This window comes from Ctenocephalides felis, unplaced genomic scaffold (assembly GCF_003426905.1).
Source record: "Ctenocephalides felis isolate EL2017-DRISC unplaced genomic scaffold, ASM342690v1 CF-g0.4_SCAFFOLD_01886, whole genome shotgun sequence".
In the NCBI taxonomy this organism is placed as follows: domain Eukaryota; kingdom Metazoa; phylum Arthropoda; class Insecta; order Siphonaptera; family Pulicidae; genus Ctenocephalides; species Ctenocephalides felis.
In genome coordinates, this window is record NW_020538040.1 from 88,699,087 (window position 1) to 88,725,046 (window position 25,960).

Below are 25,960 nucleotides of genomic sequence, written 5' to 3' on the forward strand. Positions count from 1 at the left end.
ATCCCCAAAGTTTATGCTATTATTAAATCTTTAAGATTAAAATTTTGATATAAATATTTGTAAGTAAAGACTTACATTTAGACAGAAGTTTACAAATATCACGAAATTGGAGATTCCAGAAACGAGTCAATAATAACGTCTGAAACTGTATACAACTCCCAATGACAAAAAAAAAACGAAAGATGTCGAAGCCGTATTATTCAGCGTAAGTTATTACATCGTTGTAAAAGCGACATTAAATATTTCAAAATTTAAAATATAATCGGTTTATGTAAAAAATTTCACTCACTATTGCCTTGTTTATTTAGGCTAATGTTTCCCAAGGCGCATCGTCGAATCTTCCCAATGTGTGTTTTAAAAAAAACGAAAAATATTTTCACAGTTTGCTTAGTCTAATGATATGTAAAATTATCCCGATTAATTCCTAATTAAAATTAAAGTGTACAACAAACAGTTTGCAATATGATTCAGTTTACACACTAAATTGAAAAGAAAAAAAAGTTGCATTGTATAAATTGTATAAAGTAATGGTTGCATTAAAATATTGCGTATAAATAAAATTTTCGAAAAAAAGTGAATGCAATAATATGTCGCTAATATATTAAAATCTAGCCAATGTTTAATCAGGTAATTCATTAGGCATGTCTGGATACATCGTGACAAGACATTTCATAAATCGTAAATTAAACAACAATTGATTTACCAGACAACATTTTGATTACCATAAAAAATAACTTACTTGTATCACTAAATAATGTCATGTAATTCAGAAAGTCCATACCGAGTTTTAGAAAATAGTAGAATTCCAAATTTACCAAATCGTACACTATTAGTTGAATCAATTGGGAGCCGCCAATTTTGGTCTATATGTACTTCACTAGAGAAACTCAGATCATGTTGACTCCGGAAAATTTGGTGCAAAGAAAGATCACAATTAAAGAAAATGTGTTAAGATCAAGCCTTTAGCTTTTGAGTATTATTATTCAGATTACAGGCAGGTACTGTAGGAGCTGCATCGACTACCAGACGACGTAAAAATCCTGCGCTGCAAGACCACGGGAAAATCCTATAAGAAAAAAAAGAATATATATGTGCATATATATATATATATATATATATATATATATATATGCAATTATTATATATGTATATATTTGAGTTTAATGTTGGCATATGCAATAGAGAATCATTGAGCATAGCATCAATATTTTATTTATTGATGTTATATCCAATATCATAGATCCACTAAACACGTTACAACTGGGGGGTCAAACTGCAAAAACGGAGAAAAATAAACTACTACAAATCTCGGATGTAGTAATTCTTCTACGTGATAATTAAAATCTTATAATTTCTGTGGTTTCCTGGTCCTCCTGGCAGATTGCTGCTAGTTTCTACAATGAAAATGAAAAATGCATTGCAAAAATATCCACGTTATCTAAGGTGAAAAGGGCCAGGAAACGACATAATATTGTAAGATTTTAATCATCATGCAGAAGAATTACTAGATAGGAGATTTTTCTTTGTTTTTTACAGTTTGACCCCCAATTATGACTTTAGATTCATATCCAGCCTTAAAAAGTATATTGGAAAATATACATCACACATCTAATATAGACAACTTTTTTATTTTGTAGAGCTGTGTAATTATGCTCTCTGTTAATATAGATCATAAAAGTACTATAATAAATAATAAGACTTACCATCGCATAATCATGAGTATTCTGAAATACCCAGGCATAATGAGAAAATATTCATCAGTCCTTACGGCGTGGATAATACTATCAGCTACATCACTTCCATTCAGCTTAGGAACAAACCTGCGACAAAATTGTAAAACTTAATTAACAAAAAATTAAGTGGCATTTATAAAAAGTTCAATATTTTAGTTAAATGTTAAATATTCGTCATCTTTGCTAGCTATTCTTGAAGTGTATTTGTTATAGGGGAAATACGGACAAAATGGTATATATAGGCAAAATGACACAATGGCCTTATTTAAAAATTGACTAGTTTTGTTAACGTTTCCGCTACTGTATAACATGAAGAAAGCAATAATCACAATCATGTCAGATGTTCAGCACCATAGTCGTAGTCTTGTCGAATCAGTTTAAACGTGTTTTGCGCTTTGAAAAGTTTACTTTGAAGGTGTTTTTCTCATGTTCTTTTAAGAACATCAGTACTTAATAAAGTACTAGTGATTTCAAACAATTTTATTGCAATAATCAACTGTATTATACTATTTTGATTAATTATTCATCTTTGTTCACTTTCAAACAAAATGACATACCAATACAATGAACTTTTTTTATACACGTAGTTGTTACAGCAATCAGAACATTATATGTTCTATAAGCTGTACTGAACACTGCTTATTACTTAAGACGATATTGTTGTTAATAAGCAATCCATTGATTGTCCTTACTCTATCTGAGATATAGTTTTTTTTTTAATTTTTATACTGAACGCTATTAGAAAACAACCCCTCTGATGGTCGTTCTAATTAAATATTGAAGCAATGTCGGATTAAGAGCTATTTTCACTTGGAAACATATTGCAATCTATATTTCCAAGAGAAAGTGGTTGTCACTGCTGCTTGACGACAGGCTGCTCGAAGTGGGTATCGAACCCGGGACCTCTGAATCAAGTCCCGTCGCTTTTAACCGCTTACCTACTGGCGAGCCCAATGGACAAAATGACAGTACTATTTCGCAAAAACTACAGAGCCAAGAAAAAAAAATTATTGTAAGAATGTTATACATATAAATTGGCGATTAGTAGTTCGGATAATCGCGAATCCGCATAACTGAGGGCCGGATAAAAGAGTTTCTTTACAAATTAAAGAACGATGGGATATATTTATACAAGTGTCTAAATAATCATATACAATATACAAATTGTATATATTATTCTATACAGTACAAGTACTTTAAATAAATTGTAGGAATAATAAATAATACATTTTCGAATTAAAAATAATGAAGACTTGTGCATTACCGGCTGTTGACGTCATCAAACATTCCTGTAGATCTAATGAAATATGGGCATATAACAGTGGTTTTAACACCAAAAGATCCTCTGCCTTCCAATTCCATTCGTAGCGCTTCGTCGAAGCCTACGGCTGCGTATTTGCTCGAACAATAGTCGACCAACTTCGAAATGCCCACGTGCCCAGCCAAAGATGCTACGGTTACAATGTGACCATGGTTACGTGCAATCATAGTTGGGAGGAATGCTTTCGTTGTCTAAAAAATAAAAGAATATAATATTATTTCAGTTTTTAATAACATCTCGATACAATATGTTATTATTATTATTGCCAAGGCAACATCTAGAAATTTTGATTCTGATTTCAAGTTCGTTTCAGACATTTCAGATTTTGTTTTTCTGAATTACTAGGACCAGTTTGTTTCGCTGCTTCGTTACATTCGCTACGAAGTTCAAGAAAGAATATATTTTAATTACAAAATTTTTATATAAATAATTTTATAATATTAATTACATATAATTTTTTTTCTAAATACCTTAAATTTTCAAATCTCACCAAACCAACATTATTCAGTTATAATCCGAACTATTTAAATACAATTTTTGAATTTAAAGCTCTTCACGTATATTTCATAATATATATATATATATATATATATATATATATATAATTAATCTTTAGGATATTAATATTTAGGAAATTAGTTTAAAAAATGAAAATAACAGATGAAAATAAACATGATACGAAAGACCTGGTTGCACTTTTTGGCAGGAAACGTAAATACACTAATCAAGAAACACGGCGCAAATAAAATTAGACAAAAATCACCAATATTTTGCAATTTATAAAATATGCTAATATTAAGGGGGTAACCTGCTTTAGAGGCTTCAAAAAATCGCATTTTTGGGGGATTTTTTTAAAGGAAGGTAATAAATATTTAGTTGAAACGAAACTTCCAGGTTTTGTTGCTATATATTTCAACAATCTTCTCAAATTTTTTCATTAAAATATATGTCATAATATGCCGGGTACAATGGTTTGGTCTATGCGCCACGAGGGTGCAGGTGTTATTTGGCGGTCACAATTTCCATCCGAAACAAAAAAATCAAAGCAAATATATATTTTCAATAGTATAGATTCTAGTTGAACCTAAAAAATCCAGAAAAATTGCAGCTTGAAAAAAAATCTAGTTTTTTGATACAAAATTTCACTTTAGATTGTTTAAAAAGTGCGTTAATTATAACTTTTTCCAAGTTTTTTTAGGTTCATCTAGAATAGAATTTAATCCTGTATACAACTAATTTTGTCTAGTTTCGATAGGGCGCTTAGTTTTTTCCCTATCTTTCCCGCCAATTAGGAAGAATCGAAAAAACTAAAACCCAGAAATCGCGCGTCAAAGTTTTCGTTCCGCTTATATACATGCTTGACGGTTGCTCACTATTTCTTCTGTAATTCCGAAAATAATTTAAATTTGTTTCTGAAACTTAAGGGATATATTCTTGGCTAGTTTTGCAAGACATTTTTGCAAAAAAAATCGATTTTTTAAACCTCTAAAGCAGACTCCCCCCTCAAACATATTTAAATTTCTAATCACGAATTGACAAAAACATCTATATTATACATAAAAAACAATTTTTTCAACATTCTTTTGTAGTTTGCAATAAAAAAATTTAAACTTATTGCCATGCATTTATGAATGACTCAAATATGATATTATATAAATAAATTTTAAATAATGTTAGATATACTTTTGGTAAATGAAACGCTTTAAGATTTCCAAAAATACTACATATCAATCAATGCTTGTGATATAAAAACAATTTTTCATATACAATTTTATGATACCATGTGGGTAATATTCGTGATATTGACCCAGACCTTGACGTCTAGCTGAAATAGGATGATAGTATTTTCCAAAAATGTCATTTACGGTTACGGTCCCAAAGTTTAAATGAACAAACTTAGTAAAAGTTAACCACAATAATCCAAAAAATGGTCATGATTACACTAAAACTCTCGGTTGCACTTAGCTCATAATTTCCAAACAACGTGAGATGTTTTTTTCTATTTTTTTTCAGGATAGTTAAGGTCAATCGCGCCCGTTTTTATACAAATCCTTAGTAAATCTAGTCGCCATAAGCAATAAAATCACCTAAATTGCACATCATGAAAACATACTCTCACTATTATATTTAGCAGTAACGTTATCTAAAAGAACAATAAAACATATAACAATTGAAACAATATGCATATTATCATTGTCCTATGTCACATAAATCACATAGATATAAAATGATCGTTGAACTTGGCATTAACATTGCAATTGATAAGTAAATGAGCCATAAATAAATACAGCATTGTAAAAATATCACCCTCCAACAGAGGTTAATACACTACTTTTGATAATAAGCAAGAAAATGTATAAATTAGTCGTAAGTAGCATTTAAGCTTAAGGCAAGTTGTGTAAACTTTCCAACATGAGTAAATTGACTGAATCTATAAGAATTGAGATTTGATAGATTGTTTAGATAAAAAATTCAACTATCTATTTCAAAACTAAATTTTCACTGCACTTAAAACTAATCAATGACATTTCCAATTGTATCTTTCAAACAAACTTGTAATATCTGTAAATGTATTATATGAATTTAATTTGTTTGACACATTCATCAGTTTATTTCACCTTGTGTTATAAAAATATATATTATTAAAGTGTAGACGTCATTGGTGATCACGGATCATTAACCCAAACTTGAATAAATTTTTATAATAAGACCACATTTATAATGCCTTTTTTTGCTAATTTGACCGTATTTCTATAATATTAAGAATGTGCGATGAACTCTATCGCCATGAAAAGTTTAATTAAAATCGTCGATTTTTTTTTCAACAATGAATTACAAAATACTAATCAGCATGATTCTCAAATGACATCTTTGTAACAGTTTTTGAATTTTCAAAATTTTTGCAAATACTTAATCCATTTAATTATTATAATTGAGCCGTCCTATTCATATATGTGAATTATATTTAGAATTCATAATTTCACTAATGCTTCTTATTATATTCCTTATGACTTTTTATCATTTTATCTTTATCTTATATAACTTATCTTTATCTTTTATATCTTAAAGAATATTTATACAAAATAATATTTATAATTTATAATCTTAAATTTAAATTTTCATTATATTATCATAATTTTGTATATCGTTAATAAATGTTAAATAATTCGACCAATATAATGTTAATTATTTCGTTAAGAAATAAGTAACTATACTTTAAATCATTAATAAAAAAAAATTCCAACTCCTAGGGTTAATTAATGTTTGCTATAATATAAAGTATTAACAATTAAGTAGAAGAAGTATATAGAGCGATCGCATTAGACTAATTTTAGAATGTGTACTTGTACTATATAAAGTAAAAAAATCTCTTATTAAAAAATTGTTTGCATCCAACCTTTTCTGATATTAGTGTAATTAAATTGGATTAGACTTAACTGAGTACAGATCAGAAACTAGTTTGAATGTTAATACAAAATATTAACAAAAAGTTGTAAATATTTCGTAAGGTTAATATTGACATTCACTTACTAAACCTGTTTAGTGACTGAAAATATCCTTAGAGTTAAATGTACGACAAGAAATAAGCCATTTACAAAAATAGGGGCTAGATTAACGTTCACTATTATGCGCATAAGAACATTTGATACAGGTGATTGTAAGTATGCATAAAACTATAATCAATAAGTATATATTTATTTAGTTAATTATTTGTTAAATTTAATTTGAATATGAAATTTTACACATATTTCATTCGAAAACATCCGAACAAAGATGTTTATAGAATATTAAATCTCAAAAAGTATAAAAATCACAAACAAATATTTGTATGTGCTAATACAGTTAAGTTACTGTCAAATCTAATCCAATAAAGTAATCATGATCAGTGATTAAAAAATGACAAAATTTTATAAGCAATATTCATTTTCAATTGATTACGTGATCTCGCTATGAATTTTTCTGCTGAATATGGAGGATATCAGCAAAATGATTATTCACTTTATTTATAACTTTACAATATATATATTATATATATATATATATATATATATATATATATATATATTATTAGACTTACTTGCGTTTAACCTCCTACAACGTTTTTCATTTTTATATTGTATACTATTTTTTGTAAATTCAACTTCTTTTCATGCAATTCCAAATTAACAATACAAATTCTAATTAATTTCAACTCAACAATTCAAATTCTAAGTTATTTACTTTTATCTTAATTTTACTAATTCCTTTTTCTTCTAAATCCATCTTCTTTTTTCTACTAATACTTCTAATTCAGCTGAAAATTTTACTTCATACTTTTTTTTTCAAATTTCTTCGATATTTAGAAACTTTATATACTAATGTAATTCAATTACAATTATGTTATCATAAAAAAACATCGGTAATTTATTAAATACGATTCTTAACAATAAGGCTTAACGATTATTAACTATATTAATTAGGCAAAAAATATTTGTGATTGAAAAATAATAAACTTGAAAAGTAAGAGAGATATAATAAAAAAACGTATTCCAAAATTTCATGCATTATTAGTAATAATGCTTAAATAGATAATAATTAAAATTTCACTATTTTACAGCAATCAGAACTGTTCTATGGATTCTAAACGCTTCTTATTTCTAGTAATGACGCTGTTAGAACACAATACGTCCTTTTTTGTACTGATATAGTTTTTATCAAATTCTGAACACTATTAGAAGGCAACCCCAACGTTGGCTTTCTAATTGGGATACTATAGCGGGTAAGGGCTATTTTCTATCTATATTTTCAAATGAAATCCTACGTTAACTGCCAGACATCAGGTTGTCCGGGAACTTTTGACTTAAAGCTAATATCTATAACAGTTATGTGTTACTGTTATCTGTGCCTACTTTAACCTTAAATCTATCAATTCAGGTTAAAAAAGTAATAATAATAATAGCTACTTATGCCCCAAATTGGAGTTAAAGTTAGAGATTTAATAATAACCATTAAATGAAATTCACATGTACAATCCAGTTTTCGATTCAGTACAATGTAAGTAATGAATCGCATGGTGATTAAGGAGAAGTGGTAAAAAAAGGTAAACCGGAAGACAGACCATGCTGGTATGTGTCATGTTATATTCGAAAGTGTTATAAAAAGCGATCGAAGTGAACTTACCCAAAAGTGTGCAATGACATTAACATTGAAAGTGCGCTCGATGAGATGATCCGGAGTGTCCAGTAAACTTCGTCCGGAAACAACACCGGCGTTGTTGAACAACATTGTCACCTGAAATTGAAACAATTCCAAATGTAATTATACCATAATATAATTATATATCTGTTAAGATAGCTAGCACCTACATGTATAAATTTAAATAACGTTATATACAAATAATAAACTTGAAACTATGCTAAACACATTGCTAAACACATTACTAAACACATTAAGACATTTAAACAATACCGATTTTTTAACGATACTTTTTAACTTCCCGTAGGGCAAGTTATAGTAATCGCAAAAAAATCGAAATTGAAAATTCTTATATATCTTTACGTTTCAGAGGTTTCTGAATATTTTGGCATATCTTAGAAAAAATGGATGTATGTGTGTGTGTGTGTGTATGCATATGTGTGCGGATACAAATTTTCGTCGACGATTTCGGGAACACCAATTTGAATAATTCAAAAACATTCGATTCGTATTGATAAGGAGACGTGCTGATTAGTTTTTGGCGAAGGCAGGTTTAGCCGTTCCGAAGATACGGGGTAAAAAGTGCCGAAAACGGTAACTCAGTTTTTAAGAGAACGGATTTAAATAATCCGATTTAAATAATCTAAAAAACATTTTATTTGTATTGATTAAATGAAGAACTGTTCAAATTTTCATGAAGGCAGGTCTAGCGGTTTCGGAGATTTAGTAAAAAAATATGCCATTTGGCGGTCAAAAATGATCATTAGATATATGCACATAAAATTATCAGATATTTTATAGAGATTTTAACAATAGGTATAAATTTTGTTTACATTCCTATGGGTTCCGTACCAATGTTTATCCGTTAGACGGCGACGCGGCGCTTACGCGCTTCGATATTTCGTCTCTATGCAGTTAAAGCAGTACGATTGCTTTGAAAAAAAGTTCAGAATTTCCAAAATATTTCAAAATAAATTTTTCTTCAGAAAGTCTTTTTTTTTTTTAAAGTAAATTTTTGTCAAAAATTTATAGTTTCTCAAAAATCTAATTTTTTCAGAGTTATTTTTTTTTCAAAAATGTTAATCTTTTTTAAAAAAAATAATTTTTGGTACGGAAAGTTTTAGCAATTTGCCTTAAGGCACAATGCCATGCGCCCCACTAGTTAAAATTTAAATTATTTTCTGAGATGCAGCTATTTGACCATGATAATTTTCTTCTGTTTCCTTCCTTTTGCGGAACTTTAAACGCGTTTTTCTCAAAACTGTCTTTTTTCTTCTACTGAGCCGATTCATTTAAAATTTTCAGAAAATCTTCATTATAGATTTTCTCTCTATTTTATACTAACCACGTCCCCAAATTTGTACTTTTACTATTTAAAAAAAATCGAGAAACTCAAAAAAGTGGCAAGCAAATGGTCTTAACAGTCGCCATTTTGTCAAAATATTTATTTTTTTATTTAATCCTAGTATATATGATCATTCTACTAGATGAATAATCTTGTCTTTTTTTTCATTTCGGATTATTAGGAGTGTTGCAATTGTGTACACTACACGATCACGAGTCTACTTTTTGAGACTCTGATAATTTTTAAAAATATTAACATTTTTTGTTTCAATTTTTTTCTGTACTCCTATAAACGTTGATAAATAAACTATAAAGAAAATAGTAATTTGATTGCCTTTTTTACGATATTTAATATTTAATAATGACCTAAAATTCATGCCTCTACACGAGAATGCCTTTTAAGTAATAAAAATATCGAAAAAATATCACAATTTCACATTTGTAAAATATGGTTTATAAAATTCCTCTCATTATATCCCCAGTTAATCTACAGATCTCACACTTATTTTGTAAAAAGTTGTTTCATTAGTTCAATAGTAAAAAAGAAAATAGTATAGATGTTCTTAATATATAGTGTAGTGTTATACTTCTATTTGTAATACTAGTATAAGCCAATTTTAAGTACTTTCTACTTATGCACTTTTAATCATCAAACACCATTTTTGCACGTTTTTTAATTCTATGGAACGAAGGCTAGGACTATATCTATACTAGACGAAATATGGTTTTTATGATAAAGTATTTTTAAAGTAATTTATGATTTTCTAGACCTTGTTATTAGATATGTCAACATTAAATTCAAAATCATATATATATATATATATATATATATATATATATATATACACACACATATATATGTTTGTATGTATATTATATGTATAACTAAACAACTTTTTTACAATAAGACGTAATAAGTTAATAACATCACACGCGCGCAGCACATTTCTGGTACTAATTGATATCTAGAAGAATTAATAAATTGCTCTCATATTTAATGCTTTTCATAGTTTTTATCAAAATCAAAGTTTGAAGTATGAAAAGTTATAATCAGCTAATAAATAAATACCGTATAAACACATTTTCCTTTTTTTTGTTGATTGGAATTTGATTTGCCGAGCAAGTTTTGCACGGCTTTATTACATTTACATTTGGTAAAAATTAAAAGAAAATTTAGCATAACGGCTATCTCTCTGTCTTTCTATGTATGTAATATTCAATATAAAAATTATGAACATTATTTTTTGACTTCCCGTAGGGTAAGTTATTGTAATCGTCCCAAAATCGAAATTGAATTTTTTGCATATTTTCACGTTTTGAAGGTTTCTGAAAATTTTGGCATGTGTTAATGTGTGTTTTGTGTATCCGAAACTTTTCGTCCACGTTTTCGGGCGCACGGATCAACCGATTTGATTGATCAAAAAAACATTCAATTCGTAATGATGAGAAGAAGTGGTGATTGGTTTTTGGCAAAGGCAGGTCGGATTTATTAATAATTTTAATTCTGGCTAAAGTTCTAAAGATCACTTATATACTTTAAATAATCAATTTTAAATTTGCAATTCAGTTTATGTATTTCTTTTAAATATCAGATAATGTCCTTCATTTTAAATCCGATTAATTAAGTTTTGTTTAATTACTTTTCTGTAATACATATATAAACGTCGGCGCCAAATTCATAAGTTCTTATATTTTGTCTCTGAAATAAGAATAATGAAAGTTACAGCATTTATAATAATCTATTTGAAAACGTTTAATATTCCTGCTTATGGTACGAGAAGTACCAGCAATTTGTCTTAAGGTACGATGTCATACACCACTAGTTTCTAATCAGTTTCGATAACAGTTATGCAATTTCAAAAAAAAAAAAATGTTTAAAGATGGTTTAAGCAGTGATAACAGTTAATAGTTTTAGCTGCAAAACATATTTCAACCAATATTATTCATGTGTTATGCTATTATAACAATAATAATAAAAATATTTACAGAATTATGAAATCAGTCCACTCAAATCTCTATACTCATATAGTATCGCATTTAGTATAATACGATGTAGTGTGATTCTACATGTGCAGTACTTTTTGCACTTTTTCATTCTAATCACCTAATGATTAAATCCGTCCTTGTAGCTCTTGTTCCCACATCACGTGTACAAAATGATCAATTTAGCAAAATTTATATTCATTTCATTTCAGCAATCTAATGACGATATCGTTAGTTTTGTTCCTGTTACACAACCTTGAAATATCGCTTGTTTTGAACTAATTACCATCAATGGTTTATTTTAGAAACCACGCATGTGGGCATACAAGTATAACTATGAGAATTAGAATATATTAATATTAATAAAACATGTATCTAACTCCAAATATTGTTTACTATCAACTAATTTACCGATATGAGTTGCTTTCGCAAATCCAATAGAAACGTGATTTTGTGTTTCATATAATTTCACTTAAACAAATCTTTAATTTTCAACGTATTTCAATTTAATAACGTAATTTTTAATTGTATTTATAATTAGTGTATGTGTTTATACGTTCGAGGACAACACTTCTAACATTCGTTAGTGGTATCCACAATTACAAACCGCATCATTTTTTTTTTTAAATAAAAACATTTTTGTGATGTAATATATAGCAAAATCACTCCATTAATTTTACACATACCTTGCACATAAACTCCACTAATACATTAGTAATATATTAATGTTTGAAGGCATATAATCTTTAACAGCATTAAAATAGAGTCTCTATTCATTGAACTAAATATATTTATATTTATTTTGTGGCCATTCATTCGGTGTGATTGACTTATAGGGTAGGGCGGAGCACAAAGCTTCAACTTTACTTTGAGCAATTATATTGCAAAAAACCAAACCAATTATATCAAAACTCTCAGCTAATTCATCATTCTAAAAATGTGTTTTTTGCTATTTTCAGTAATTTGTCACCTGGTCCTTTTAACTCCATAGGCGGGGTAAAATGGAACGGCCAGAAGGCAAAGAGGTCTAAAGTCTTGTTTTTAATTTTAAAGGTATTTTGCAAAATAATAGCTTTATTATTCAACCAATACAAAATATAAATTTAATGAGTATATTTTTACTGAGATAACACTGTATATAACCTTGATCTGGTATTTCGCCAGAAATATTTATCAGCAAAGTTAGAATAACTTTTTATTTAATTATTTCTTGTAAAATTGCTTTTTTATTTACTATTCTTTATTGTTTACAACTTTGCCAAGATAAAGATTCAGCTGGTCCTTTTTACTTCAATGTAAGATTATATAGAAGCTATGTAAAACAAACTGTTGACTCTAACTTATAATTAAAAACATGTCACAATTAAATAACGTATACTTAAAAATCATATTAAGGTCTCGTAACTAAACTAAACAACAGTGCTCATAACCTCAAAAACGGACAACGAAAGAAAATACTTTTGTTATGGATTTTTAAATATTGCCGTTTATTTCTCGATAGCAACGTTGTAAGAATCGAGGTGATGGATGTTTATAGCGGAAAGTCCCGTACCGCCGGCCGGCACCAAGTACCGGACACTATTTAACACGTATTATTCAAGCGAATATAAATCTTTTCATTTCAAAATACAAGTGAAAGGGGCATGGGGAGCACACAGGTACAGGATCACGCGCCAAGCCTCGCCTGTGACGCATACGGTCACGACGAGAGCAACTCTTTCCTGTTTTAAGCACAAAATCACGGCGTCACCAAAATATCAATGGAAGTAATTCTATCATATTTATGCATTTACATTTGAGTGGTATGCAAAGGTAAAAGTTGTACTTGATTGTTATCCGTAAAATGGTAGAATATTATTAGATCTTTTAACCAATTTTAGTAGATTAGTAGAAAATGTCTGTCCATTAGCACCGGACACTAAGTCGTCCCCAGTGCCGGACAGTAAACACGTTGATATTTCTTGTGAGAATTTACGTAATTTATTCCAATTATTTAATTTTGTTCTGTATGAGTGCTAACGGTCACTACATACTCCTATTTTTCGTATTTCCTAGTCAAAGAATGAAAAGCTTATGGTGAAGGCACCAGCTGAGAGCATCGGTGTGTCTCAGCCAAAAGGGTGGATGAATAGTAACTTTTTTTTTGCAATATCTAAGATTATTCGTCAAAGACATACATATGTGCAGACATTCCAGAGTGTGGAGATGGTTACAAATGTGCCGTGTTTGCACGGCAAATGCAGGTTATTTTAAAAAGTCCGGTACTAGGTGCAACTATTTAAATTCATATTTTTTGATGAGATTGAATTTTACGGTTTATTAAAATTGCATGAAAAGCTTACAAAAGTGTACAGATAATTAAATAATTGCTTACAAAAAACCATACATAATCGAGACTCTAATGTGCGTTCGTGGAATCAAAAAATGTCTTACATTTCAATCAAGATATAGAAGCGAATATGGAATCGGACAGTAAACCATCAGAAATCCCAAAACTACGAAAGACCGTTATTGGATCCAGCAAATACAGCAAGATACCTCGCGAAGAAGGTCGGACCAATATGTTTACATCGGAAAAGGTCTCGCTGCGTTCAACTTCATCAGTTTCTGACTCAAGACAGGAAGTAATATCATCTAGTAATAGTGCATCTACAAGCCTCACTCAACCACATTCTGATGTCAAGAAACATCCTAATTCATGGCAAGTAGTCAATTTCAAAAAAAGAAAAACTTCATTTGAACCATTAGGAATAGATGTCAAAATTCAAAACAGATTTTCGGCCCTTTCTACAATAGACACAGCTAATGATGATAACTTAGTTAAACCGGCCCCAGTCAGTAAGCCCCCTCCAATATTTATTTACGGAGTTGACGATATTAATGATATGTCTAATCAATTAAACGAAATAATTCCGCATGATCAATATTTCCTGAGAAGTTTAGCTAACAATACATTTAAAATTCTATGTAATTCTGTCGACCATTTTCGAACTTTATCCAGACATCTAAAAGAAACTAATGCCGTATATCATACATATCAATTGAAAGAAGAGAAGGCTTATAGGGTTGTTCTTAGAAATGTACACTTTTCAACAAGCACAGATGCAATTAAATTAGAACTATTAAAACAGGGTCATGTCGTACGTAATATCCTAAATATTAGACATAGAATAACAAAAGAACCTCTTAATATGTTTTTTGTTGATCTGGAACCAAATAGAAATAACAAAAATATTTATAACATTTATAAATTATTCAACTGCATAATACGCGTCGAACCACCGAGAAAGTCCAACAACATTATACAATGCACTCGCTGTCAACTCTTTAATCACACCAAAAAATACTGCAATAGACCATTTGCTTGCCTAAAATGCGGTGACAATCATAATACTAAAGCTTGTACCAAAGATCCGAATGCTCCGGCATGTTGTTATTTTTGCGACGGTGCTCATCCAGCTAATTATCGCGGTTGCTCATACTTCCAAAAAATTAAAGAACAAAGAAACAAAACTCCAGTAAATCAATCAGTCATAAATCCAAATCCAAATAACCAAAATTTTAATAATTCTAATAATTCTAATTCTAATAATAAAATAAACAACATTTCTCCGGCCTTAAATCCAACAATTCAAAATTCATCCTATGCAGACATTGCAAAAAACAATTACTCTGCTTCTAATCATTCACCTTCAAATCCCGATTCTGATTCTCTAGCAACACTTATTTTAGAATTTAAAAATATCTTCAATCAGCTTTTGCAACAGAACACCATAATAATAAATATGTTATCCACGTTAGTCAACAACAAAAGCAATGGCAAAAATAATTAAAATTGCTGAATGGAATGCCAACGGTTTAATACCTCACAAAAATGAAGTAGAATGTTTTTTAAAGTTAAACTTAATAGATATCTTATTAATCTCAGAAACTCACTTCACTGAAAAAAACTACTTTAAAATTTATAACTACACTACTTATAATTCAAATCACCCAAGTGGCAGGGCTCGCGGCGGTTCGGCTATATTAATCAAAAATAATATAAAGCATTTTGTTTTACCAAATATTTCTGATGATTTTCTACAAGCAACTCAAATTTCTGTTGAAACAAATTTATATAATTTTTGTGTTTCTGCTGTTTATTGTCCACCAAGATTCAAAATTTCTTGTGCTCAGTTTTCTTCATTTTTCTCTCAATTAGGTAATAAATTTATCATTGGTGGTGACTTTAATTGTAAACATATTGCCTGGGGTTCTAGACTGACTACAGCCAAAGGAAAGATTCTTCATGCAGCCATAGGGCAAAATAACCTCTCCTTTATTTCAACTTGCAGTCCAACTTATTGGCCTTCTGACCCTACTAAAGTTCCAGACCTTTTAGATTTTTTTATTGTGAAAGGTATTGATCTTTCAAATCTCAATGTTGAATCTAGTTACGATCTCTCTTCAGATCATTCTCCAATACTTGTGACGTTTAGCACATTTCCTACTCCAGTTATCAACAATCATATTCTACACAACAATCTTTCTAACTGGATTCAATTCAAATCCATACTTGATTCAAAATTATTTCCAAAATCTAGGCCTACAAGCGTTATTGATATAGAAAATAATATAGATTATTTTTCTGAGATTGTACGTGAAACAACCAAGCAGATCACCCCGAACATTATTCCAAGAAATGATAATCTAATAATTCCGCAAGAGATTAAGAAGCTAATTGCACAGAAACGAAGAGCAAGACGTACCTGGCAACATTCTCATCTACCAACGGATAAGACATCGCTCAATCATCTCAATAACACGCTGAGGAAAAAAATGAAAGAATGGAAGAATTGTACATTCAGGTCGTATATATTGCAGCTAAATAGATACGATAATTCCATATGGAAACCAATCAGAAACAAAAGTAAACCCCTACAACAAAACCCTCCTCTGAAAATAACCAACCAAAACGGATTCATTTGGGCAAAAAGCAACGAAGAAAAAGCGGAGGCATTTGCTGATCATCTAAGTAGCATTTTTAGCGCTCGAAATATTTCCCAGAATAATTTAATTAACAATTTCGTAAATCAACCCATACATTCTACACCGTTAGGACATTTTTCACCAAATGATGTCTTATGTGAAATAAAAAGGATAAAAAATAGATCTTCGCCGGGTATGGATAAAATTACTCCAAAGATGTTAAAAGAATTGCCTACAAAAGGTATTTTATATATAACAAATATTTTCAACGCCATACTTCAATACAATTATTGGCCGACAGCATGGAAGACTGCAGAAATTATTATGATCGCTAAACCAAACAAAAACCATCACACTGCTAGTTCATACCGTCCTATCAGTCTTTTATCGATATTATCGAAAATTTTAGAGAGACTTTTGTTGCAGAGATTGTCAGAAGATCATCCGAATGATAGTTGGATTCCTCACCATCAGTTTGGCTTCAGAAAACATCACTCTACAATTCAACAATGCAACAGAACGGTGTCTCGTATTCTTGAAGCCATGAATAGAAAGGAACACAGCGTAGCCGTATTCTTAGATTTCAGTCAGGCTTTTGATAAGGTTTGGCACTCAGGACTCCTATATAAAATCAAAACAACTTTTCCAAACTACTTCAATATCTTAAGCTCATATTTGCTTAATAGAAAATTTAGAATCAAAATTAAAGATGTGACTTCAAGCATCAGAAATATAGAATGCGGGGTACCACAGGGCAGTGTGCTAAGCCCTGTACTTTATCTTCTTTTCACAAACGATATGCCCACAGATGATCTTCTAACCATATGCACTTACGCCGATGACATAGCAATTATTTCATGCAATTCCGATATTAGAACAGCAACTTGTCAGTTACAAAATTATTTATCTAGTCTCGAAAAATGGTTTTTAGATTGGAATATCAAAATCAATATCGAAAAATCTCAGCACATAATTGTTTCTCTAAAACATCACAACAGTCCACCTATCATCATGAACAATTCAATAATTCCACTATGCAATTCTGTTAAATGTTTAGGCATGCACATTGATTCGAAATTGACATGGAGAACGCACATTGAATATAAAAAGAAACAAATCCAACTGAAAATAAAAGATTTTTACTGGCTTTTTGGGAGGAAATCTGAAATCTCTCTCGATAACAAGGTACTTTTGTATAAAACTATCATAGTGCCCATTTGGACTTATGAAATCGAACTATGGGGTTGCTCATGCAAATCTAACATAAACATCATTCAAAGGTGCCAGAATAAAATTCTGCGTATCCTTACTAATGCGCCTTGGTATATTTCGAATTTTTGCCTACATAAGGATTTGAAAATCTCAACAGTCAACGAAATAATCAAGATTAGAAGTTCATCTTTCAACAACAAATTGATCCAGCATACAAATCCTACAATTCAAGCGATTCAGAGACCGATAAGAAGATTGAGCAAGAAATGGCCTTCCGATCTACCAAACACCTAGCCCAATGTCTGCACGCGTCCTGACGTAGTACGCGGCATACATCATCACGTCATCGTTCATTTATGTTATTATTTTTGTATTACTGTTTTAATTTAATTTTTATTTTAACTTTTTTCATTTTATGTTCAATGTATTGCATTTTTTGTTTTTTTGTATTTTTTTTTTTTTGCTCATATCAATTTTGTAAATAAGACATTAAAGTCTTGATTAACAAAAATAAATTGTAACAAAAAAAAAAAAAAAAAAAAAAAATATTTTTTGATACCAAAGTTTGATTGATGGTATTAATTATTTTTAGCAAAGATTACGGTTTTGTTAATTTAGTTTGATTTCTAACTTTGTTATCTAACATAAATCATAATTTAATAAACATTTCGTAAAATATTTTTTGATTTATTTATAAATAACCTTAGGTGTCCGCCACTAGGAGACTTCCCCCTACATCTTTTCCCTCTACTTTCAAATATTGTTGTAAAAAATCGAATACAGATGAATAGGCAAAACAAAGAAAAAACAGAAAAAAATTATGAAAACAAGCTCTTTGCTCAGATATGAATGAAATAAACTGATTTGTATTGAAAAAATGTATTGATTCTTCGACAGTGTTAAAACTAATTTACAATTTAATTTCAATTAAGATTGATGTCTTTCATATAATCTTGTAGAGGACCAGTTGCACCGGCAGATAAAAACATGGTAGAGATTAAATTTATCAAATTCTTTATGTCCAACCATAATTTCAACTCCCACTATTAAAAAAACTGAATTGCCTCAACGAACATTACAATAGCTAGTTTCCATTCAGAAATGTAATTTAAATTAGCTAAAATTATACGACAAGCGAAAGACATTTGTAGCGTGATTTCTAAATTGAAAAACACTAAACTTTAATGAGCTTAAGATTTGAAATTATATTAATTATATACACTCATACATTAAATTTCTTTTCCGCTCTCTTTGTCATAGAAGAATATAAAATACAATAATAATATAGACAATAAAATTAATAGTAAACAAAATTTAATTTAAATTAATCAGAAAATTGTTATGGTATTTTTCATCTAAAACTAATTGAAAATCGTTGAATTATGTATATGTATCCCTGTAACGCTATAACTATGTAAGTCTTCTTTGTGCGTATTCAACACTAAAATTGTCTGTACAAAATCCCATGATGTACGAAATGTAAAAGTAAAAGTAAAACGTACTCGGTTCAAGAACGGTCAAGTAAGTCCCACATAATTTTTTATTTGATTCATAATAATGGGGTTGATCAATTATATCCATAAAATACAAGTAAGTTCTTGTTTTGTTATAAAATTATTATACCACAGAAATTAATAAATGTACGAGTATATATAATATATATCGTACGTATAATAAAATTAATTTCAAAACCTATTTTGTACATAAATTAGTTGCAAATGAAAACGAAGAAATTATTTTAAAGAAAACTGAAATAAAAAAATGAAACTAAACTTTTCTTGAATATTTACTAATTTATATAGGGTAGGGCGGGGCTAGTTGAGCAATTTTTTACTTAAACGGATGTAGCTCCTCAATGAAAAGTCTAAATAAATTTCTATACGGCTTAATGGATTTGCTGTTTATCGCTTAACAAAAGTGTTAATACTATTTTTTGGTAATAAGTGAAATTTAAAAGCTACAGCTGTTTAAATGCAAACAGTCAAGTATGCTCAATGTACCCCATAGGTGGGGCAAGTTGAGCACTAAGAAAATATAATGAAATCATAGGTTTAATGTCGATTAGTGATGAAATAAAATAAGTTTTTAATAACCAGTTCTATATTTATAGTCTTTATTGAGAGAGAAAACAAAACTTATAGTAATTTGCTTTGAATAATTAACGAAAAGTAAAATCAACAAAACAATATCGTATCTTTGGAATTATTTTACCATTATATTCAGTATTTTTGTTTAAAATCATTATTACTCATAGACTTAGCTTAAATCTTAAAAATAATAATTAATTTCTGGAAGTTAATGGTAATTGTCTTAGTGACAGAAGAAGTTTAGCAACTATGCTCAACTAACCCCAACTCGGAATTTCGAAATAAAAGTGAGTTTATAAAAAAAACATGAGAATTATACCCAGAATCTCTGTGCATATTAAAAGTACTATAATTATATGGAAGAATAACATTTACCTGATTAAAAATAAATAATATTTGGCTAAACCAGACAAAAACTCGTGATGAATTACTTTTTTACTTTTTGGTCTCAAAATAAACAAAACGCCCGTGAGCCTCACTCATTTGTCAAGCGGCCACTAGCAATCGCGGGATGTTTATTTCTCCCAAACCTCTATCTTTCCGCCATATAATGCCTAAACGGACGGTGAATAGTTTTCGAGATATTTCGATTGCTTAACTTGCCCTTATGCTCAACTAGCCCCGCTCTACCCTATTAGTATAACTAGGTTAGAGCGGCGCTGACTAGCTCAAAAACAAGTAAAGTTAAGATTTTTTTTTAAAATATTTGAAAGTAAAGGGAAAAAAATTATTATCCAGCCATCACCTTGATCCTTACGACTTCTTTCGGGAAATAAACGGCAACATTTGAAAATCCAAAACAAGTGTATTTTATTTCGTAGTTAGTTTAGAATATAAATAGAATATAAAAAAGTAAATTAAGTTAAAAAAGCAATTTTACAAAAGATAAGTTAAATAAATATTTAATCCAACTCTGCTGATCATTTTTTTCTGACAAAATAACAGATCAAGGTTATATACAGTGTTATACAGAAAATGTGTCCTTACAACTTTGCATTGGTTGAATAATGTAGCTAGTATTTCGTAAAATTCCTTCAAAATAAAAAATATAAATATTAATCATGGCAAAAAAAAATGCTTTTATGCAATCATTGCAATAGAAATTACATCCTACATATTGATCGCGAATAGACAAACTGCATCTTTTAACAAAATGCGAGTCTGTTTTTTAAGACTACACATCTGAAAAAAGCAATGCTGTTGATAAAATTTCACCAATCTTACACCGAACAATAGTTTTGGGTTCGCAAGTCACGTATATTTATATGAATAAAAATCATAACCCGTAAACAATTCTTTCAAATCTTCCCACACTGAAATCAATTTTCGCTTATCAAAGCGCATAAATAAAAAAAATAAATCGAAGCAAGTATTTTTGCAGTAATTAGTATTAAAGTTAGCAATATATATTAAAATAGTAATATAAATGTCTATTTTCTATCTATTATTCAAAAATATAGAGATGAAACATATATTGCAATGATATTTCCAGCAAAGCACCTTTAAATATTTTCTACATAATTATCCGGATGAATTGGCAACTCCGGCAGCGCAGCAAATGCGATATGCACATAGGCACTTAGCTATTGAGAAATTTTATTGAACTTTTAAACTTTTATGTATTTCACAATATTCTAAAGATGAGACTGGACACGATTGAAATATTAATAAGAATAATCGTATTTGATAAAAAAGTAGCTTGTATTTCGTTTATTTTTTAAAAATTGAATAGGATGTTGAGAATTAGGAAACTGGAGAAATAATAAATAAACAATTAGTTCCAATCAAACATTTTCAATTTAAATTAAACAATTTAAAGTCACAATTACCAGAAAGTTAAAACATAACTATAAAATGTATAATTCAATCATAGTTAGAATAACCAAAACAACCCTTATTTGAATAAATATATTTACAGGTACGAGACATATTACAGCTCGTATATGCAAAACATTTTTAAGAAACTTACGTTTCAAAACAATGATACTTGTACTGTTTTATTATAAAAACTGGTGGTGCAAAAGGCAAATTGCTGGAACTTCCTTTACCAAAAAATGAAATTTAAAAAAAGCTTTAAAAAGCCTTTCTAAATAATAAAAATTACCACAAAAATCAAAAATGATTATAGTTTGACCAAAGTTCTACGTTTTAGTTAAGAGCTCACAATTATAAAGCACGAGATAATTATATATGTATATATATATATATATATATATATATATATATACATTTATTTTATTTATTTATACATTGGAGCGGCTCGATGGGCCTAGATAAGGGTTGAATTTCGCGTCCAAATGTATGACCAAGCTCTACTAACTCCAGAAAGCCGATCCACCCCTTAGAGGTCCGCCATATAATAATTGCATCATTTTTGGTACTTTGCCATGACAAAAATCATCGATTTATTTCCATTATGTAAAACTTATAAATTATTACTTGAAGTATTTTTTTTGCGTGAGTAAAATACCAAAAACGATCATTTTTTGCAATTTTTGTATGGTGTACCTCTCAGGAAGTGTCCCGGGGGCTGAACCACAGACATGGTTGGATTGCCTTACAAAGTTAATAGGGGTCGGTCATACATTTGGACGCCATTGGGGCACTAACTTTTTGAGCCCAATTTTAGAGACAATTCAATTCATATTTGGACTGATTTGTAAGTGACTCAGTTTTTTTTAAGCGTGCGTCAAAAATGGACATCAGCAAAGAAAAACTACCTAATATTTCACAATTTTTGTTCGATAAAGGCAAAACCGCAAGCAAGGTGGCTGAAAATGTGAATAAATTTTATAGTTTTGATACTGTTACAGCCAATTATGCGCAATTTTGGTTTTGTCGATTCCATTCCGGTAATTTCGATGTCAAAGACACATCCGTACTGAAAGGCTAATTGTCGACAAAATCACGAACATTGTCGAGTCCGTCCGTCCTGTACGCATTGTTTCGTTGTATAAAATTTACACAAAAAACCATTTGTATGAAGCTTTGGCCAATAAAAGATGAATTTTGTTCGATCAGGACAACGCAGGCCATGTGTGTGGGACTCGACGGAAGCTCCAGGAGCTTGAACGGCGCATATTTGATCGAAATCGGACCATTCTAACTATAGTAATTAAAGCCTTCAATTTCATGTAAAGTAATAGATTTCTTTTTACTATTATATAACATATATAAATCGACATACCTCTCCGACTTCTTGCCGAACAAGATCAGCAGCTCGATATACGTCATTCCGATTGGATATGTCCACAACGTAGCCCTTACACCTGACTGCAGTATTGTTGATATTTTGTCTATTTGCTGGTAAAGGATAATCCTCCGATATCTGCCGAGCCGTCTCTTCCATTACTAAATGACATAAATTAGGTATAAGACAAATAATCGAATACGAATTGTTATATACAGATACACACGCATGTACCCATTATATATAATAATAATAATAATAATAATAATGATAATAATAATAATAATAATAATGATAATAATAATAATAATAATAATAATAATAATAATGATAATGATAATAATAGGTACTGTCTTTAAAGACAGAATCGTAAAAGATAACAAACAACAATTTGATTCAGCATGGTGTGAGAGAGTTCCTTCGTAGTTAAAACTGCATAATATAAGGTTGCCCGAATTGTGGTTTTGAATCCTTATAATTACAAAGCCGAAAGTATCTTAAATACATATGTATAATGACTAACTTAATAATTAAGTAATTTATATTATGCTAATTGTTGCATATAAACAAGTATTTATGTATTCCTCATCATGTGTTAAAAACAATAGAATTTAAAAGCAGTAGTACAAGACTTGTTTTGAAGAACTCGTTAACAAAGACACAAAGAAAAACGACCGCAAACCTTTTCAATAAATATCAATAAAGCAACGTAAATTTATGCAGTGTTTATATCGTATTATAGCCTCCTTTACTTAAACAGATTTGATCTGTTTGAATATCTTAAATACACAGTTTAGTTTATATAAATCCAGAATCTACATTTTTTATTTAAAAATAATTGGTGCACTTGCCACATTAAATCAAAGGCGATCAGCGAATATCATATATGTATATTTAGAATATATTCGACTCTATATATTCCATTTTGTCTCTTATTATGTTCCTTATAATAATAATATTTCAACTTGATCTATAGAACTGCACCTAACTAAGTGGAAGAAGTATGTGTGATATGAAATCTATGAAAATAATATGCAAAATAATACTTCTACTTCTCTCCTAACAAACAATTTTATATGCTTAGTGTATACACAATTCATTAGTATATTGGTATATAGTATCCTGGGCTGATGTCATGCAGTAGTGATATTGGTTTTCACATGGAAATATAGATAGCAACATGTTTCCAAGTGAAAATAGCCCTCATCCGGCATTGCTAAATCGCAATGATAAAATTGGTTACATTCTTGAACCGACATAGTATTAAGTCAAATTAGCCCATCTTAAGTTCTAATTGCTTTTAAAAACAAAAACAATGAAAAAAATAATATAGTATCTCATTTTATGAAATGAAAATGATTAATTTCACTTTCTTTAGGCTTTTCCTTTCTTTCAAATGTATAATTTGAATGTTTATGTTTTAACACATCTGCTATGTGAATTTACACAGATAGCAGACACGTAAAATATAAATATTTAAATAACACATTTTTAAAGAAACTAGCAAAACATGTTATATTTTCAACTCGGATATACTCTATATATGTACGAGATAGTATAGACTTTAACTGTTCTGAAAAAAATTAGAAGAAAAAAATATCTCACGTTATTTGGAAATTATGAGCTTTTAAGTGCAACCTGAAGCTTTGGTAAAATTATCCCAATTTTTCGGTTATTGCAGTTTAGTTTTACTAATTGTGTTCATTTCAATTTTAGAACCATAACCGTCAATAACTCTTCTAGGACCAAAAATAATAACACTTTTGCTCCAAGTTTTCAAGAATCAAAACTTTTGTAAATTGTATCCAAACATACATTTTTTATTATCACTTTTATTTACAACTGTCCAGTAAAGGACATTCAATAAATTTGACGAATTTACAATAGTCGGCCGAAAACACACACCTATTAACATACATTTTTTCTGAGATATGCCAAAATATTGACAAACGTCTGAAACGTAAATTTTGTTAAACTATGAGCGTAATTTTTTTTACAATCGGTCGACTTTGAGAAGGGCTTTAAAAAAAAGAAGTAAAGTGTGTTGGCTACTTTCATCAAAAGTTGGCGCATTTTATCATGTTTGTAAAATGGTAAAATACTTGTTAATTTTATCATTGAAAATTTTCGAAAATTAATAAAAGTTAACCACAATAATCGAAAAATGGTCACAATTTCACCAAAGCTCTAGGTTGCATGACAACGTAAAATAATTTTATTTTCTAAATTTTTTCAGTACAGTTAAGGCCAATAAGACTTGACGTCCAGATCTGAGACACACACACACATATAGATATTAATATATAGATAATAAAAATATTTCGCATTTGTAACTAAATTAATTTCTGAAATAACTTTATAATTAGGTATGCTTATTCATACATTTTTATAAAAAAGTTGGCATTTGTACCAATTTCTATGCTAGTTTTTAAAATATTACTAAATTATATAGAAAAATTAAATTAGCAAAAAATTATCTAATTAAAATCTAGTAATTATTTAAAGGCATTGTAGTTAAAAAATGAACAATTGTCAGATCGATTACAAAAATATGTGTGCAAGGAATCAACCTTCAACTTGTTCCCAGGTCATAACAAATTGAATGCTTGGTCGGTTAATCACGATTATAAAGATATCAAAAAGGTGTCCGTACTTATATATACATGGTTGCGATCGCGTGCAATAAATGCAGTTCGCTAAAAGGGGACGGTTCAGCGCGTTCAGATGTTTTGCATCTATCCGGGCGTCCTTGGCGCTGCACATTGCTCAACCGAGCCGGATTTCCCATCGATCTGCATAGTTCAAGAGCTAGCACACATTATAGAGTAACACTTTCTACACAATCGTACGTTGTCATATTGTCTCATAAGTGGAGATACTTCAAACTCACAACACTACCAGTAAATGGCACTTCGCCTATTGGAAGTTGAAAGAACTTTACGACGGA

General features: G+C 29.6%; 1 protein-coding gene across 1 annotated transcript in view; it reads right to left on the bottom strand.

The window, feature by feature from the left end:
• Positions 1–616: 616 nt before the first annotated feature.
• Positions 617–25,960, bottom strand: part of LOC113377291 (short-chain dehydrogenase/reductase family 16C member 6-like) — an 80,127-nt gene continuing 54,783 nt past the window's right edge. The window contains exons 3-7 of the mRNA XM_026617550.1: positions 23,011–23,174; positions 8,215–8,325; positions 2,998–3,245; positions 1,704–1,820; positions 617–1,066 (exon numbers count right to left, since the gene is read on the bottom strand). Coding sequence (XP_026473335.1) covers positions 955–1,066; positions 1,704–1,820; positions 2,998–3,245; positions 8,215–8,325; positions 23,011–23,174 — 752 coding nt within the window. The 3' untranslated portion in view covers positions 617–954. The remainder of the gene's footprint in view (positions 1,067–1,703; positions 1,821–2,997; positions 3,246–8,214; positions 8,326–23,010; positions 23,175–25,960) is intronic.